General features: G+C 34.3%; 2 protein-coding genes across 2 annotated transcripts; both read left to right on the top strand.

Annotated features, from left to right (window-relative positions):
- The first annotated feature begins 3,484 nt into the window (after nucleotides 1–3,484).
- Nucleotides 3,485–12,520, top strand: LOC124425044 (proline-rich extensin-like protein EPR1). The gene is made up of 3 exons (XM_046964811.1): nucleotides 3,485–3,641; nucleotides 9,616–9,782; nucleotides 9,908–12,520. Exons 1-3 carry the CDS (start codon nucleotides 3,639–3,641, stop codon nucleotides 12,219–12,221), a joined length of 2,484 nt encoding a protein of 827 aa, XP_046820767.1. The 5' UTR covers nucleotides 3,485–3,638; the 3' UTR covers nucleotides 12,222–12,520.
- A 458-nt stretch (nucleotides 12,521–12,978) lies between these two features.
- LOC124424774 lies at nucleotides 12,979–17,451 on the top strand. The gene is made up of 5 exons (XM_046964269.1): nucleotides 12,979–13,131; nucleotides 14,875–15,287; nucleotides 15,391–15,795; nucleotides 15,886–16,305; nucleotides 16,932–17,451. Exons 1-5 carry the CDS (start codon nucleotides 12,985–12,987, stop codon nucleotides 17,449–17,451), a joined length of 1,905 nt encoding a protein of 634 aa, XP_046820225.1. The 5' UTR covers nucleotides 12,979–12,984.
- The last annotated feature ends 35 nt before the right edge of the window (nucleotides 17,452–17,486 follow it).

Genomic DNA, 17,486 nt, shown 5'->3' with positions numbered 1-17,486 from the left:
GGAGTCACTGAGGTCGATTGTAACTTTTCAGGTCAACGAGCGTTCCAGCATTTACCATACGTTCATAGGTTTATCGTAAGAATTTTTTCATAAATTTTTAAACTCATGGAATAAATTTTTATTAACGCCAATCATCTTTCACCTTGAGGTTTAAATTAAAGAAAACTTTGTAAGATCTAATCGATAATTTCGATCGTTAGTCAGTTTCGTAATATATAAGGAAACATTCATTATATTATTTGTTAAATATCTTCTACATCTCATTAATACTTTATTTCATATAGTTATCTATATTTGTTTACTAGTTATCCTAATCCAATCGCATTTTCTTAACACGTTCACCTTGACTTCAACATCATCTTCCTTTTTTATATCGAATCGAATCTAATTCATCCTGAAGGCCATCTTTCCCGAAAATATCTTCAAGGATTGTACGATTGGTTCAAACGAAAAATTCTTTACTAATCAATATCGACTTTCGAAATGATTTCTTTTATTTAACTTCAAAATAATCACATAAAGATCTCAACAACTGGAAGAGAAAGAGCGAGAGAGAGAGAGAGAGAGAGAGAGAGAGAGAGAGAGATAAATACCTTGAATTTTTTTGATTGAAGAAGAGCTCAAAGAAATTTATCGTTTCTTTTCTTTTTTTAATCATTTTTTTAGTTTTTTTCTATTTTTCTTAATTTTCGACTTCGTATGCATAATAATGTTTTTTTTTTTTCGTAAAAATATCAGTACTCGCAAGAATTTGCATGATTCGAATGGCGAATGCCTTAATAATAGATGAACGAATGAGTTCGTTGAAAAAATATAGTGATTTCGAAAATATTTCCGCTTTGCGTAAATACCTGTTCTCCCACGTTGAAAACGCCTACTTTAGTAGTGTGAATCCGTGATAATCATCGCATAGTAAATTAAAGATCTCTATAATGAACGTAATGAAGCAGTGGGAGACGAAATCTTTCTTTATCCTATGTACATTTCATGAAATATAAACGAGGGAAATATGAATAAGACGTATCCTGATGAAAGAAAGGTACTTATATACTACCATAACATTTCCGTAACTCTGTCTATAGTTGTAGTTATTTATTTTGAAACTCCTCCTTTTATTCTATCTCTTTTATTTGTATGATATAATGTCGAGAGAAAGAATTGTTACGTCGTATCATTCGATGTCCGCTATCATTGTTTAACATGAAGTTTTTACTAAAGATTTATATCAGAGTAATTAAAGATCGAAGGTTAAACAGAAATTGCGATTATAACCTTTTATATATATATATATAATATATATATATATATATATATATATATATATATATATATATATATATATATATATATATATATATATATATATATAATATACATATACGTATATTTGCGTCCACACGTATTAACGTAGATAAACATGACATCGTAAATCCCTTCATTCACGCACAAAGTGAATAAACGTGAGAGAGAAAGTTGAGATCTACGAGAGAAGAAGGATTTCATTCATGGATAATTGCCACTAAGACTACGATGGCCTTGAGAATTCACGAATAAAATAATCAAGTTTGATCAAAGTCTGCGTGTCCGGTATTAGAAGGTCGTACACACCATAAAATCGACTTTTATATATTGTTTGTATGATCAAGATAAAGAATATATTCGACGAGATTTTTATCTCGTGTCGAATAGATCCGATCGATTTTTATATATATTCTAAATCTATCGATAGTTTTGCCCCTTGTTAAAGAAAATGATTATTTAGCGTCAGTTTTATTTCGATGTTATTATACAAAAATATAACATATCATTATGTAATGTACAGATATAATATGTTATAATACAAATACAATACAGTAGCTCATAATTTATATCTTTTATAATATGCAATGAACACAAGGTGTATAAGATGTATTAATGTTTTTTCGATGGATCGTTACGTCGATATTGCGTATATCGAGAAAATATCATCTCTTCGGTGAACGTTAATTAAATTACATCGTCTACTAATAATTATCCTTTTGCCATTCCATTTAGCACGATTAAAACTACGAGCAAACGAGAAAAAATATACATTGAAAAGAAATTTTCGAGTGCTGATGAAGAAACTAATGAACGTTGTCAGTGGAGAAAATAAAAAAAAGAAAAAGAAAAATTGTTCTTGTTACGTTGCATACATGCTAACCCAAATAAAAGATACATGAGGAAATATAAGGTCAATGAACTCGTACGACGTTCTTGTTGATCCATTCAATCATCAAACACCGTTTTATCCTTAATCAACAGTCACCTCTACTTCCTGCGAATAGTCTTATATAGTACATACTCGTTCTAATATACATCGTCTCTTGACGATTCTTTCAAATTACTTAATCGAAATTAATTGGAAAAAGTTCGATGATCGAACGACTTTCAAAATAGATATCTAATCGTAAATATCCCTTATTTCTTAATTAATCGTTTAGTTATAATTGAAAAATCGCACGTACGATCAATTCGCGAGTAGATAAATACTATGATAACCGGCATCTATAGAAATTGCACAGTCAAGTACAGGGACTCTGCCATTATACCGTTCCGCCAAATCATTCCTTCATCATCTTCTTCTTCTCCTTCTTTTTCGCACGCTTAACAATGAGCAACCGTCGTTATCCAAGAAGCATTTTCAGTCAAGATACACATTATAATTACAATGCAGTAGTCACGACAAGTATCATCGTACTCGAATGACTAGTAATGCATTTAAAAACCTTCTTGATTCGCGTAATTAAAACGCGTTTTACTAATCTGTAATATAATTAACGAGTAAACGTAATCTATTACCAGTTATTACAATATTAAGTCGAAAGCCAACTTTCCCTGTATATATGACGACGAATTTTGGTCCTATTTTCAGAAAGGATTTGAAAAAAATAAAAAAAGAAGAAAAAAAAGAAATAAATTAAAAAAAAAAAAAGAAAAATAAGAAAACATTTGGTTTACATTTTCGTACTTTTGTATTTCTTTTTTTTTTGTAATTTTTGACTACGATGAATATATACCTCAAAATTTTCCATGAAGAAGTATGGATGCTCGATAAAAAGCATTTATCCTTGAATCCTCCGAAACGATGGATCGTGAGATTCCTTATGTCGGCGCATACAACTCGATGGACCTTTTCAAGAGAACTTGGTTGGCATCGTCCTTCTTTCCTTCTCTTCTCTCGAAGCGAACTCTCACTTTCTCTCTCTCGGTCCTTCTTGTTATCTTGTGTGCTATTGGCTCCCCCATACTCACTTGAATATTTTCACTCTCTCTCTCTTTCTCTCTCTCTCTCTCTCTTTCTTTTTCTCTCTATCTCTCCCACTCAAGTGCGACACGAAAGAAGAAGAATTACAGCATCCTCTTGGACACATCGGATCGCAATAATCACATGGACCGAACGTTTCTCCTCAACCCTGTCTCCCCTTCCCCACCCCCACCATCACCACCACCAACTCAATCAGGTGAATCCTATAAATGCTCTCAACGTTTGCTCGGGACGAAGAAGTCAGAACTCTATCTCGGGACGCCGAAGCTCCCGCGAGACATGCGTTCGTTTTGACTCGCCCTCTTCGCTCAGTTGATTGTGTTAACAAGAGCACATTCCTAAAATTAGTGAGATGGTAAGTAATCGAGGAGTTTTGTGTATTAGTGACCACGTATTTTAAGAGTGAAAGGAGATACCATCTTCGAGGGTTGTGTAATGGTATTGAAACGTGACGAAAGGGTTCGGTAGTGTGGGATTGTGGACAACCCTTTCTTTTTTGTTTTTTTTATTTTGTTTTTATTTGTTTTTTTTTTTTTGGTGGAAAAATTGTTGATAGCTCGTTCGGAATGACGTGAAAATCTCGTGTGAGAATCTATATTATCTCGGGAGGAAAATAAATCTACGTTAGAACTGTTACGTGTTCTAAAAGAATTTTCTCGGATTTTTAAGGATTGAGAAATGATTACTTTGAAATGACAATTTAGGTCAGAAAGTGTGTCTTCTTTGAACTACCAAACATACACGTGCTCAATCGCAATCATCCGATATATATTTGTTCTCTATTATCACCGACATTCATTTCTTTTGAGAAAAGATTTTTTTCTCCGATTCTTTATGCCAGAAAGAAAAAAAGAAAAAAAAGGAAGATAAAGAAGAAGAAACTTTCGTCGTTTCGCACTTTCATACGTTTGTAAAATAATATTTCCGATGGTGAGTTTAGCGGTTGGTATTTGCACGTAGCGCGGCCGTGCTCACAACCTCTTAGGAATTAATAGCAAGACTCGAACGGCAGCCAGCTGTTGGCGCATAAATGTTAAAGGTTATCATTGTTTCTTAACTCGCGATAGATCTGTTGGAATTTTTCTTTTCTTCTTATTTTTTTCTTTCTTCTTTTTTTATCTTCCTTTTTTTCGCCTTTACGAGGATATAAACAATAGAACTTAATATGGTATAAAGTGCGTCAAGTCGAGCTACTCGAAAATGATTTCTCAAACCATGATTCAAAGATCGAGAGGCATCCTTTAAAATGCGCGCGAAAATATCATTTGCATTATCGTCGTATATGTGTACGTGCGTACGTATGTGTGTGGATGTACGTGCATGTGCGTGTGTGCGTACATTTTTCATCTTTCATATTCCAACGAAGACGTTTACTCTCGACCATACTTTCTTCGTTCTTCCTTTCAATCATGCGACATTAGGAAACACTATAAAAACATTTCTAATCGTCTTATCTTCGTTGTAGAAACATTTATTTTTCCTTTTTTCTTCTTCTTTTATGTAATTTCGCGAAATAAGAGAAAGAGAGAGAGAGAGAGAGAGAAAGAGAGAGAAAGAGAGAAAAGAGAGAGTATGAAACAACGTCCGTAAAATTTGTTGAATCCTCAAAGTATTCCTACAAATAATCTAATAAACTATTTCCCGTTTTCCAAACAGAACATACTCGTTCATGTTAAAGACTACTTTCCGAGCAATTTTCGTGAATGCAATGTCGAGAAAGAAAACAATTCATCACGCAACGAATTGTCTGGTCTAATCCAACGTCTATTCATTTTCGGACTAGCGCAATAGAGAAATTTCTAAACGGTTAAAGGTCAATTTTGTACGTTCCGAATAAAAGACGCTATCGAATCGGTCGACTCGTGCGTTATTAGAAGTCGTGAGGATCCGTGACGTAACGTGACATTCTAGTCGATCTTAAATATCTTAAGATACTCTCCGCCTAAACCGTTTCGTACTATTTTTCTATTTAAAATAGACGTAATAATTATTTGGAAAAAAAATTTTTACGAATATATAATATAACATCCTATTCTTTTTAGTTTCTTTTTTATATTCAAACAATTGCGAAAACTCAATTGCTATCGTCCCGTTAGCAGAAATTGTATTAAATCGTTGTATAAACTGGTTATTCATATTGTATGTTGAACTCATGAGAATTTAATTAAATCGTGGCTCGTTAGTTTCAAAGCTAAGTACTTAGAATACATCGATATTTAACGAACTTACCGAGCGATAGTTTAACTACGTGAATAGTTGATTTATGTAAAAGTGAGAGATCAGATCAACTCTATTCTCGATTCTCTTTCGTTTATACAACATTGTATTTTTATTTGAAGAATACTCGTCTACTTCGATTCATTGATGCTACGAGAACGTTGATACTTGTAAATTTTACGATCAATTTTTCATCGAAAAATATATTTATTAATAAAATTTGAAATAGAAATAAAAATTGCAATAAGATCGTCGTCGAAATTTCAACGTATTTACGTAAAAAAATAATTACACGACTCAATATTTTCAGATCTTTTTTGTGTGTCTTTAGAGGATCGATATGTACACGTATACACACATACATATACATACACACACACACACACACAAACACACACATAATAAAGACAGAATGATGGATCGCTCCTCTGAATCGATCGTATAAGAGAAAATGTTCATCGTGGGAGTCAGAAATGTAATTCGACTTGTCCATCTCTTAACTATTCCTTTTATTTTCTTTTTCTTTTCTTTTTTCTTTTCTCTTTTTCATTTTCTTTTTCTTTTTCTTTTTCTTTTCCTTTTTACTTTTCTTTCTTTCTTTCTTTCTCCCTTTCTTATTCCTCTTAACTCAAGGATCGCGCTTATATTCGCGAAACGATTTATTACCAACGGCTAATCCGTCGTAGCTGACATTTATTACGAATGATTAACAAAGAGCAGGTATGACCGTAAAATCCATGATTAAACGTTGTATTAAAGTTTGGTGCAAGATGACGCAAGTTGATGGAATTTTTTTATTTTCCTTTTTTCTTTTCTTTTTTTTCTTAAATTCTTTATGTACCTACTATTGTTCACAGAATTATTCTTGAAACTTATTACATACCTGTTTATTATGAATTCAAAGACAAATTATTCAAATGGTATTTTTGAAATGCGAACAAGAGTTAAGTAAACGAAGGTCAATGACAATTCGTCGTTCGTTTAACGATTATTACTTTCAATTTCTCTGTGGTTACGTCTTATAACCACCTACTCGTTACCTCGTACTACAAGCAACTATCATCACCTAAGTTTATTACCTTTGGTAGTACTACAGCCATTTCGGAGGATTCATCTTTTAGTACTTTTCTACATGCGCCCACGTGTTTCCTTTCATCTTTAAATTGACGCAAGTTGCACGATACGAGAACACTCGTCGAGAAAAAAAATTTATTCTCGACTAAGATCGTATATGAATTACTTTGAGAAAGGACGAAGACAAAGAAAAAAAAGAAAAAAAAAAGAAAAGAAAAAGAAAAAGGAAAAGATAAAAATAAAAATAAATAAATAAATACAGGAGAAGACATTGAAAAAAAAAGCGAGGTATTTTGATTACGTAATCGAGAGAAGCCAAATTGGTCAGTAAATTTCAGGATGACCCACGGCCTTTCGTAAGAATGATAAATACCTTGTCGTTCTTCTTTTCTGTCTTGGTTTTTTTTTCATCATCTTCTTCTTCTTCTTTTCCTTCTTTTTCGTTTTCGTTTTCTTTTTCTTCTTCTTCTGATTTTTTATTCTTTATTTTTTTTTTTATTTTTCTGCCTACGTACTCCTTCCTCAGTTACTTCAATGATCAGCCGACTTAACTTTCGATTTCGTCATAATTGGAACCTCTGCCTTATGGCGAGACGATGGCATGAATTTATTTTTATTTCTTTTTATTTCTTTTTATTTCTTTTTATTTTTGTATTTTTTTAATCTGTTCTCTTTTTTTTCTTTCTTATTAAGAACGACGAAGAATTCTAAAAAAGCATTTTCATTCTTAAACAATAAATTTATAACATAGGTATATTCGGTTTGTGATAATAAGAAAAGAAGGAAAAAAAATTAAAGAGATTCTATGAATATATAGAAGAAATTATTAAACGATGCTTCGATACTTTACTTTTTATTAAGAGTGAAAGTAGAAATCCAATGTTCAATTATTTTCTATATTAGCGCGATGCAATGTCCTTGTCGTTTAATGACATCGAGATAAAAACGGAGAATAGATTTTCCCATTTGCATGTTCCATAAAACAAGGCGGATCTTTGTTATGTTAAACGCAAATGTCTTACCTATCGACGATAATTGTATGTATGACTGGATATTTTTTTTCTTTTTTCTAGGATTTAACGATAACTGTTAATGAGTGAAAGAGATAAACAACAATCACGTGGCGTTGAAACATATTCCGACATTCTTTTCGACATTCATCAAGAGAACTTTCTCCGTCGTACTAAAAGTTGAGAATAACATATAAAAAAAATTTTTTCTTTCAATTTTTTTTTTCTTTTTTTTTTTCTCGAAAACATCAAAGATACAACGAACAAATCTGATAAGATTCGTAGAAAGTTCCAACGATTCGATTTTGCTAATTATAGAAATCATATCTCTCAATAGGCGGACTTTAATGCATTTCACAATATCACTATCTTCGTTCCTCTTCATTTTTCATAGATATAACTTGCATTATCGCGTATAGAGCAGCAAATAATTAGAAAGTGCACGTAAGAACGGAGACGCTTAGTCCGCGCCTGTTCATCTCGTCGTCTCTACGCTTTATTAGTACCAAAGTCGTAATGCGTAACTGCAACACGCATTTACATTATGCAAGAAACTATTTTAGCTTGTATCTCATGTATTCCATTCCTATATATCTTTCGACTGTGAAAGAAGGCGCCGTATCCAGTTCCATTGATTTACGATACGAGCATACTATTCTCCATGAAAGTTGTAAATTAAACGAAATTGATCTGTCGACCTTCCAATGATATTTTTATATAGTAACTTTTACATAATAAAAAATTAAATTTAAAAAAAAAATCGTACGACTCAAGAGCTTAAGCAATTTTCATCGCTTATCTTACGTTTTTATGTATCCGACAAAAATTTATTAAACTAAACCGAATGGCATATCTTTATGAATATAAAACGTGTTCCGTTTTACGACCGGCTGTGTTCTCAAAGATTACATCACGAACGATGTACGACTTCTTCGGAGCTACTCATCGACTTGCGTCTTATAACACGCTGGATATGGATTGCGTCTGCTTCTTCGTGCAATGATGCAAGAAAGTTTGCACATCCCATAAGCGATGAAGTCCTGGAGTAGATATCTTATAAAAGCCATCATATTGGTTCCTCATTATCTCGTGAAACATTTCGTCGCTTTCTCCGATTGTAAATAAATCGGTCAAGTACATAACGATCGATTGATTTTTTCGATCTAATTTTATAAAAAAAAAAGAAAAAACAAAAAGAAAAAAAGCTCAAATCTTTCATCGGTAAGAAAATTTTTGAATTAATTTAGAGTATAGAAAATGGAAGGGATTGTTGTTTGCGTTTTTAAAACATCTGAATTATGAATATTCATGTCAAGTACATTAAATAGCTATGCAAAGAGAGGTGAATGCAACCTTGCTATAATATGTATCGCGTGTTTCACAGACCGTGGAGATCCACGCCGACACTTGTACACCACTGTGAAAAACCTTTCGCACATTGCTAACGGACACCAATGCTAAAGAATATTCTCTCTACTAGAAGCGTGTGATCCTTCCATATAAATTATACAATCTAAAGGTCACTGGACGTTTCTTCGAGCTAGAATCCGTCATTCGCCGCTTCGTGTCTGTAGAATATCACATATGAACGAGATAAGATTCGACAAACTCTCAATCGATGGAATAATCTGATTTTAATCAATTAAAATTTAAATCGATAATTTTAAAACGTACAAATGTGAAAATTATTTCCAACTCCGTGTAAGAATTTATATATATACTATTCATTTAACACCTCGTTAATAAAAATTACCGATTTGTAAAAAGAGATTAGCTAGATCATAGGAATGACCACCAATTGCTATTTTTAGTAATTTAGCGAATCAGTAATCAATAAAAGTATACATCGTATCGGTGTTTCGTATCAACAAACCTTTCACGATCTGGATCCCTCAATGTTATGTATGATATCCCTTGTAGATAGGGCATGAGATTATCCCACAGAAATGACGTTAAAATTATTGTGATCTCTTAAATCAAAACAAGTTCGGTTAATTAAGTTTCATTTCTCATTTGTTTTGTCCACAGTGGAAGCTGCTGTGGACTGCCACCCTCGTGGCGGCACTATCCACGTGCAATGCAAAGCATATTGAAAGGGATAAACGAGCGATAGAGAATTATCCAATACCCCAAAGAGCATTCGATGGATATCACTATCAGACACCGAGCAAGCCTTTCCCTTTACCTTCTACTAAGTGAGTAAATCAAATAAAAAAGAAACTATTATTTAAAAGTTATCTAAATTTTCAGTAAGTGCACGAAGTAATACGATAAGCGTGACAATGGATATTTTTATTCGTATAATTTTTCCTTTAAACAGAAGTACTTCAACGACAACGCCGTACCCAAAACGACCATATGAGCTAATTACATCAACAACGACACCATATCCAACTACGACAAAATTAACTACACCGAGGGTGATAACCACACCACCAATTAATCCAACGACATCTCATCCAGGATATCCAAAATCAACACCAACGATTCCTTTCACACTACCACCAAAAACACCATCCAGGCCACCATATCAACCCCCACAAACACCAAGCAGACCACCATATCAACCACCACAAACGCCATCCATACCCCCATATCAACCTCCCCAGACCCCAACCAGACCACCATATCAACCCCCACAGACACCATCCAGACCACCATATCAACCCCCACAGACACCATCTAGACCACCATATCAACCACCACAGACACCATCCAGACCTCCATATCAACCTCCACAAACGCCATCTATACCCCCATATCAACCTCCACAGACTCCAACCAGGCCACCATACCAACCCCCACAGACACCATCCAGACCACCATATCAACCACCACAGACACCATCCAGACCTCCATATCAACCCCCACAAACGCCATCTATACCCCCATACCAACCTCCACAGACTCCATCCAGGCCACCATATCAACCCCCACAGACACCATCCAAACCACCATATCAACCACCACAGACACCATCCAGACCTCCATATCAACCCCCACAAACGCCATCTATACCCCCATACCAACCCCCACAAACGCCATCTATACCCCCATATCAACCCCCACAGACACCATCCAGACCTCCATATCAACCCCCACAAACGCCATCTATACCCCCATACCAACCTCCACAGACTCCATCCAGGCCACCATATCAACCCCCACAGACACCATCCAAACCACCATATCAACCACCACAGACACCATCCAGACCTCCATATCAACCCCCACAAACGCCATCTATACCCCCATACCAACCCCCACAAACGCCATCTATACCCCCATATCAACCTCCACTGACTCCAATCAGGCCACCATATCAACCCCCACAGACACAATCCAGACCACCGTACGAAACAACAGTCCATCCAGGATATTCTAAATCGACGCCAAAGATACCTTTCCCATTGCCAACTAAAACACCGAAACCACCTACATCAGAACAACCTTCTACGAGACAACCTGTACCGCCTCCAACTAAACCGACCTACATCCCTCCACCAACCCAGCCGCCTACTAGACCAACGCGGCCAATTTATTTACCTCCAATATCAGAACATACTAGACCAACTTCATATCAACCACCAACGCTGCCTCCTACTAGACCAACTTCATATCGACCACCAACGCTGCCTTCTACTAGACCAACTTCATATCGACCACCAACGCTGCCTTCTACTAGACCAACTTCATATCGACCACCAACGCTGCCTTCTACTAGACCAACTTCATATCAACCACCAACGCTGCCTTCTACTAGACCAACTTCATATCAACCACCAACGCTGCCTTCTACTAGACCAACTTCATATCAACCACCAACGCTGCCTTCTACTAGACCAACTTCATATCAACCACCAACGCTGCCTTCTACTAGACCAACTTCATATCACACACCTTCTACTAGATCACCATCAAAGTTTCCTACTAAACCAACATCAACGTCTCCTACTAAACCAACCTATCTACCTCCTAAAACAACATATAAACCTACACCAACACCCACTAAACCACCTCCACCATTAACAACGAGATCTACTTACAAACCACCAACCTATCTTCCACCAGAAACTACCACGATACGTCCAATCATAACTACTCAATCTACAACAAGATTTACAACACAGCCGACTTTTCCTACAACCAGAACAACACAACCCTCATCCTATCTTCCACCGATATCTACGAAATCAACGACAACATCAATTTATACCTTTGAAACGAAAACCCCATACGTTTCAATCAAAACAACGCCAAAACCAACAACAAGGGCAACTTATCTTCCACCGGATACTACTAAGCATATATCTACGATAACAACGCCATCTACGCCAATTTATACTCCGTCTGTTATAACCGTGACGCCAACTCCGTCCATTTCAACAAAAAGCACAACATATGGCACTAGGCCTTCTCCTTATTTACCACCATCATCCCCAAGGCCGACCTATATCACTAAAACCCCACCTCCTTATCCTACACCGATTTACAGCATAACGCCTAGCACAACAACGTACAAAACCCCAACGGGAATTATAGGACCTAGTCCTACTCTACCACCGGTAACCCATAGACCAACGGGTTACATTTATCCGATTCCAGATATCCCCTTTGAATTTCGTAAACGATGATCAAAATTAAAATTCGTGTACGATTTAGTCTGAACTAAATGTAACAAACTAAAAAAATTTATCTACAATTTTTTTGTTTGCCTTCCTTTTATTTTTACACATTTATACGTAACAGGAAATTACATGTTAATTGCCGTTTATTTAAGAAATCATGCAGTCAGCGAAGTTTCTTCTTCGTGTAAAATAAATTTATAGGAATATTGTCGAGTTACCATCCATGCTAGAATTTAGAAGAAATTTAAGCAGCATATAGAGCGTAATGATTTGTAAAAAGCTAATAAATATTTTTCTTTCTTTTTCTTTTTTGTTTCAAAAAAATAATATCCTCGAATTATTTGTTTAAAATCGTAACACGCGATATAAGTACATCGTACTTTTGCCGAGGTAAGTAGCCCATAAAAAGTATTTGTCTCCTTCTACCATAACGAGCCTCCCCCACGGACAAAGAAAATTTCTATTTACATGATAGGATCACGAGTGAAAACTCCGTGGCAAAGAACAGACTCTTGTTAGTAGCATAGAAAGCATCGGAAGAATAGCATCTCGTGTGTTAAAAAAGAAATCGGTTATTCGAAGTTTTAGTCTGAAAGAATATCGCATTTAGAAAGAATTTTTAAAGGATTAGATTCACGTAAAGTATCTATAAATAAATGTATATAAAATGAATATTAGACAACGTTTCGTCCCTAATTTATTCAATTGTGGTAGCAATTATCGATGATTAATAATAATGGACGCCGATAAATCTAATTCGCGGAAACAAATGCTACATCCTGGAAGAAGAAGTGCTATAAGTATATCCGAACTTGGACTTTATTTCGATCGTAGCGATCGATATCGCAGAAATCGATACAATTCAATTGTGAGGAAATTTGTCATCGGAATAATGGTGCTTATAACGGTGATACTGGTAAGAAATCATCATTGTCATCATCATCATCATCTTTATTATTATTATTATTATTATTATTATTATTATTATTATTATTATTATTATTTTTGTTATTATTATTATTAATATTATTATTATTATTATTATTATTATTATTATTATTATTATTATTATTATTATTATTATTACTATTATTATTATTATTATTATTATTATTATCGACATCATCATCATCATCTCTGTGTCGTTAATGATTTAAATTAAATTGAAAAAAAAATTATTTAAAAATATAGACATGAATAATGAAATCATCTAACGAGATATTGTTGCCTAAAAACAATGCTACTTGATTTAGTGAACGTTAAACTTCGTTTTTCTCTTGAATAATACGTAAAGATCAATATCGGTCTTTTTACGATGAGAAAATAGATGCTTATCTATGCATATGTCATGAATCATAGTCTAACATTGAATGTCCTCTTTAACGGTTAATCATTATAGTCGACGGATAATTATATCTCATTTATATTTGTTCCATAATTAAAATTTCTTGATTCCCTTTTAATGCGAGATCCAATACTATCGGAAATAATTTTGTCATATATTATATAATAAAAAAAATATTTTTAAACTTAAGTAGCTCGCAATTTCAAAGTTCGTAATTTCAAAGATATTTGTATAAGTTAAATGTGCATCGATTTTCACAACGCACGCTTGATTAAAAAAAAAAAAGAAAGAAAACAAAAAAACGAATAACAAAAAATAAACAATGAAGGTATAATAACATATTTCTCGAACGTTTTCTCCAATGATTAATGCGAGAGGCACAATAGAGACATGAACTATTAAAATTTCACCGTAGATCCAGAGAGTAGCACCTTCTATGCATGGCGAACCAAGCGTCAAAGAGATTTCTGCGTCCTTCACATATGGGCCATCCGTTGTAATTTTCATCCGGATTTAAGTCTGACTCTAACACGCGAGAGATCGAAATAGGGTTAATCACAAGAATATTTAATTAATTTAATCATTGTACTCGTTCGCTGCATTTCCATTGCAGATAATAATTATAACGCCAACGTAGAAAAATTTTATCGCGCGAATTCATCAAATTAACAATGTCCGTCCATCTTTCAGATCTCAGTTAATTTCACTTGTAGATGTTAGAAAACTTCTTTCTTGTTAGATCAATTCAACGAAAGGGCAGAGATAATTTTTCTTTGATTCTTGAAATGAAAGGGAAAGGATAATCGGTATGGAGAGGAGAAAGTAACGGATTCGTTGACTCGAAAGATGGACGGATAAATAAAAAAGAAGAAAATGAGAAAATAAAAAAGAAAAAGAAAAGAGAAAAGAAAAAAGATAAAAAGGAAACGTACAATTAATATATATTATCGAGATGCTTGAAAGAATATATTACATGGTCGATGCTTCGAACAATGCGGAAGTTATAGCAATATATACTTTTCTCTGTCGAATATTCCAACATTGACAATTTTTTTTTCTAATTGTCCAAGATTTATCATCCTTGGCTAACGTCATGACGTTCCAATTATTTTTCATTTTTCTCTTCGATTATATAAACTTTTTGTTTTTCTATTTGCTTTTACCATCGACTAAAATATCCTATTCTACGAACAATCATACTTTTACTCTTATTATTACGCTGCAACCTTTATGAATTCTCTGGATTAATGTAAAAATTATTTTCCTTTCTCTATTTCTTTCTCTTTTAACATTAACACGTGAACTTTTCGATAGGTGGCGGTATTCCTATACGACTTTACTTCCGCGACATCGTCTAATAAGATAAATCAAGAAACGAAGCATATATATGTACTTCAAAATGCATTGAGAAAAACACCGAGTGTATCGAAAAAAACAATCGATTCTAAAACATCTTTTGAGACAACGATAAATCCAATAGAAAATCATTCCTACGACGATAAGATAGAAGAAAAATTAATACGTCAAAATGAGACATCCGATCAAATTACTGACGAAGCTTCTGTGGAACAATTGATCGAAGCAGAATCGAGATCACAGAATCCGAGTAATTTCAAATTACGAAAGAGATTGTTAAAATCTATCGACGATTGTAATGACGAGGAAGATAGTCCAGAGAATAAACAGTTGTTCGACAATCATGCAATGTTTTATAGGGTAAAACAAAGGTAATACAATTTTGCTTCACTATATATAATAAAATTAACTATGTATAAAATCATTTCTTTACACATTTTTTTCTTACAAATTTTTCATTAATATCTCTAATAGATACAAACATCTAAAGTCGGAGGAAGAAGATAATTTGGAAGATAGAAGGCCGGCACCATTTCATTGGGAATACAGGACTCCACATCCTAGTTCATTCAAACGTACGAAATTTCCCCAATTAACGCAGTACCGATATCCTCACACATCGAGAAACATACAAGATATCATAAAGTATCTAACGAATGACGCAGAAATGCCTAGTAGAGGTATCAAGTTCACCGGGGTTTACGTAAATCCTAAAAAATACGATGTTTATCCAGAAATGGCTGATACTACTTTAAACGCTGATAGATCCGAAGAGATTGATGATACTTATTACCCTATGAATTACAATGGAGATCCATTTTATCAGTACAAACCTAAACACCCATCCGACGTTAATCTTTTAGCTACTTCTAACGTTAGGTAATAAATTATTGAATAATTGCGTTCTGATATCGAATATTTTTGTTTGGTTTTCTTTTTTTTAAGAAATATCAAACAATCATTCTTTAGATTTTCACCAGCCGGTATCAACAGATACAATCCATACTATGATCCATATTTTTTACGACCAACTTTTAACAAACCATCGCCGACAGAAGAATCGCAATTGCAAAATTCATACATATCTAGCTCTTATCAAAAGAGAAAAAAACCTCAGCCGTTTAGCGTGATGTTGGATATATATCCGATCACCGATATAGTAGAACAGAATAAAAAAAATGGGAAACCAAAGCAGCAAATATCTTTGGAGGATTACGAGACTAGAAGGCCGATTCAATTTAATAGAAATCCGAAATTTTATTCGTCCAACCCTCAACCTATTCCTATAGTTGCTATACCTAATCAGCAGGCTTTAACAGACGAAGAAGAAAGACAGCAGATGATATTTCATTTGAATCTTTATCCCAGACGAAAAAATAAACTCAGTAGGTAAGGATGAGATGCTTTTCTTCTCTCTTTTTGTTTAGCTAATTAACACAATAGATTACATAAGCTTTTTTCGAAAATAATAAATCGTTATGATAATTATTATCATTGAAATGGTTTCCTCTAATAATAAAACTTTCAAGTTAGTGTCAGATTCATGAGTGCGTTATTGCATAAACGATATTCAGTTGCTTTCTCGAATCCGTTCTTTTGACGTCGGCTAATGAATTGGAGTTCTAACTCACGTCGCGCATCAGTAACAACCAAATGAAATCATTGTAAACGACGTGTAATATGCGTTTACGTTTCGACTCTTCTTTGAACGGTTATAAACTCGACTGACTTTCACTGACAATGTCTATCTACACTTGATACTTTACTCGCAAAGATAAACGCTGATTCTTCGATTTTTTTAAATCTAAAGACGTCACTCGTCGTGAGTGTCGTCGTGAACATCGCCTCGGGCTCGTCGAGAACTTATCTCACGAAATGCCACGGTCTGAATTCGAGACCCGTCGTATTGGTGAACTCGAGGTCATTGAAAATTCTCCGTTACAATATAATATTTCATTTTGTCGTATTAAGATATGAAAGAAACTATATAATATATTTTCAAACGGACTTTTCAGACACGAACTGATTCATAGATCGGAGATTATGGAACCCGAGGAACATGAACAGATCATCGAAAAGATAATGACTCCGTTAGAATCAATCGCCAAACATATTACCGATCATTCGTCCATTGAAAATTCTAAACAAGATGAGAACGAAGAAGATGAAGTAACAGCTCTACCTATCACTCATCTACAAGAGAAAGTTTTGATGATCAAGGACGAAAAGTATGTGAACGAAACGACCGATCGGACCGAACTGTACGAAGGCTCGATCATCGTACCTTCTAATCACAAATCTAGCTTGGAGGAGGATTATGCTAGTACGGAGAAATACGAGTACGAGGCACAAAAAGTTATCCTCACGACGACAATGACGACGACAACGACAACAGATAGCGACTATCACGAAAACACAACCATATTTGAGGATAATTCAACGACAGAGAAAAGCAAAATCATTGATCTTTCTACGGATGTCGATACGCTAGAAGGATTTGAACGTTTCGATCGTGGCCTTACTCGTATGAACTAAGATACGAATTATATATACATATATATATATATATA

This window comes from Vespa crabro, chromosome 6, assembly GCF_910589235.1.
Source record: "Vespa crabro chromosome 6, iyVesCrab1.2, whole genome shotgun sequence".
NCBI classification, from domain to species: Eukaryota; Metazoa; Arthropoda; class Insecta; order Hymenoptera; family Vespidae; genus Vespa; species Vespa crabro.
This window is presented reverse-complemented; position numbering and strand designations above follow the sequence as displayed.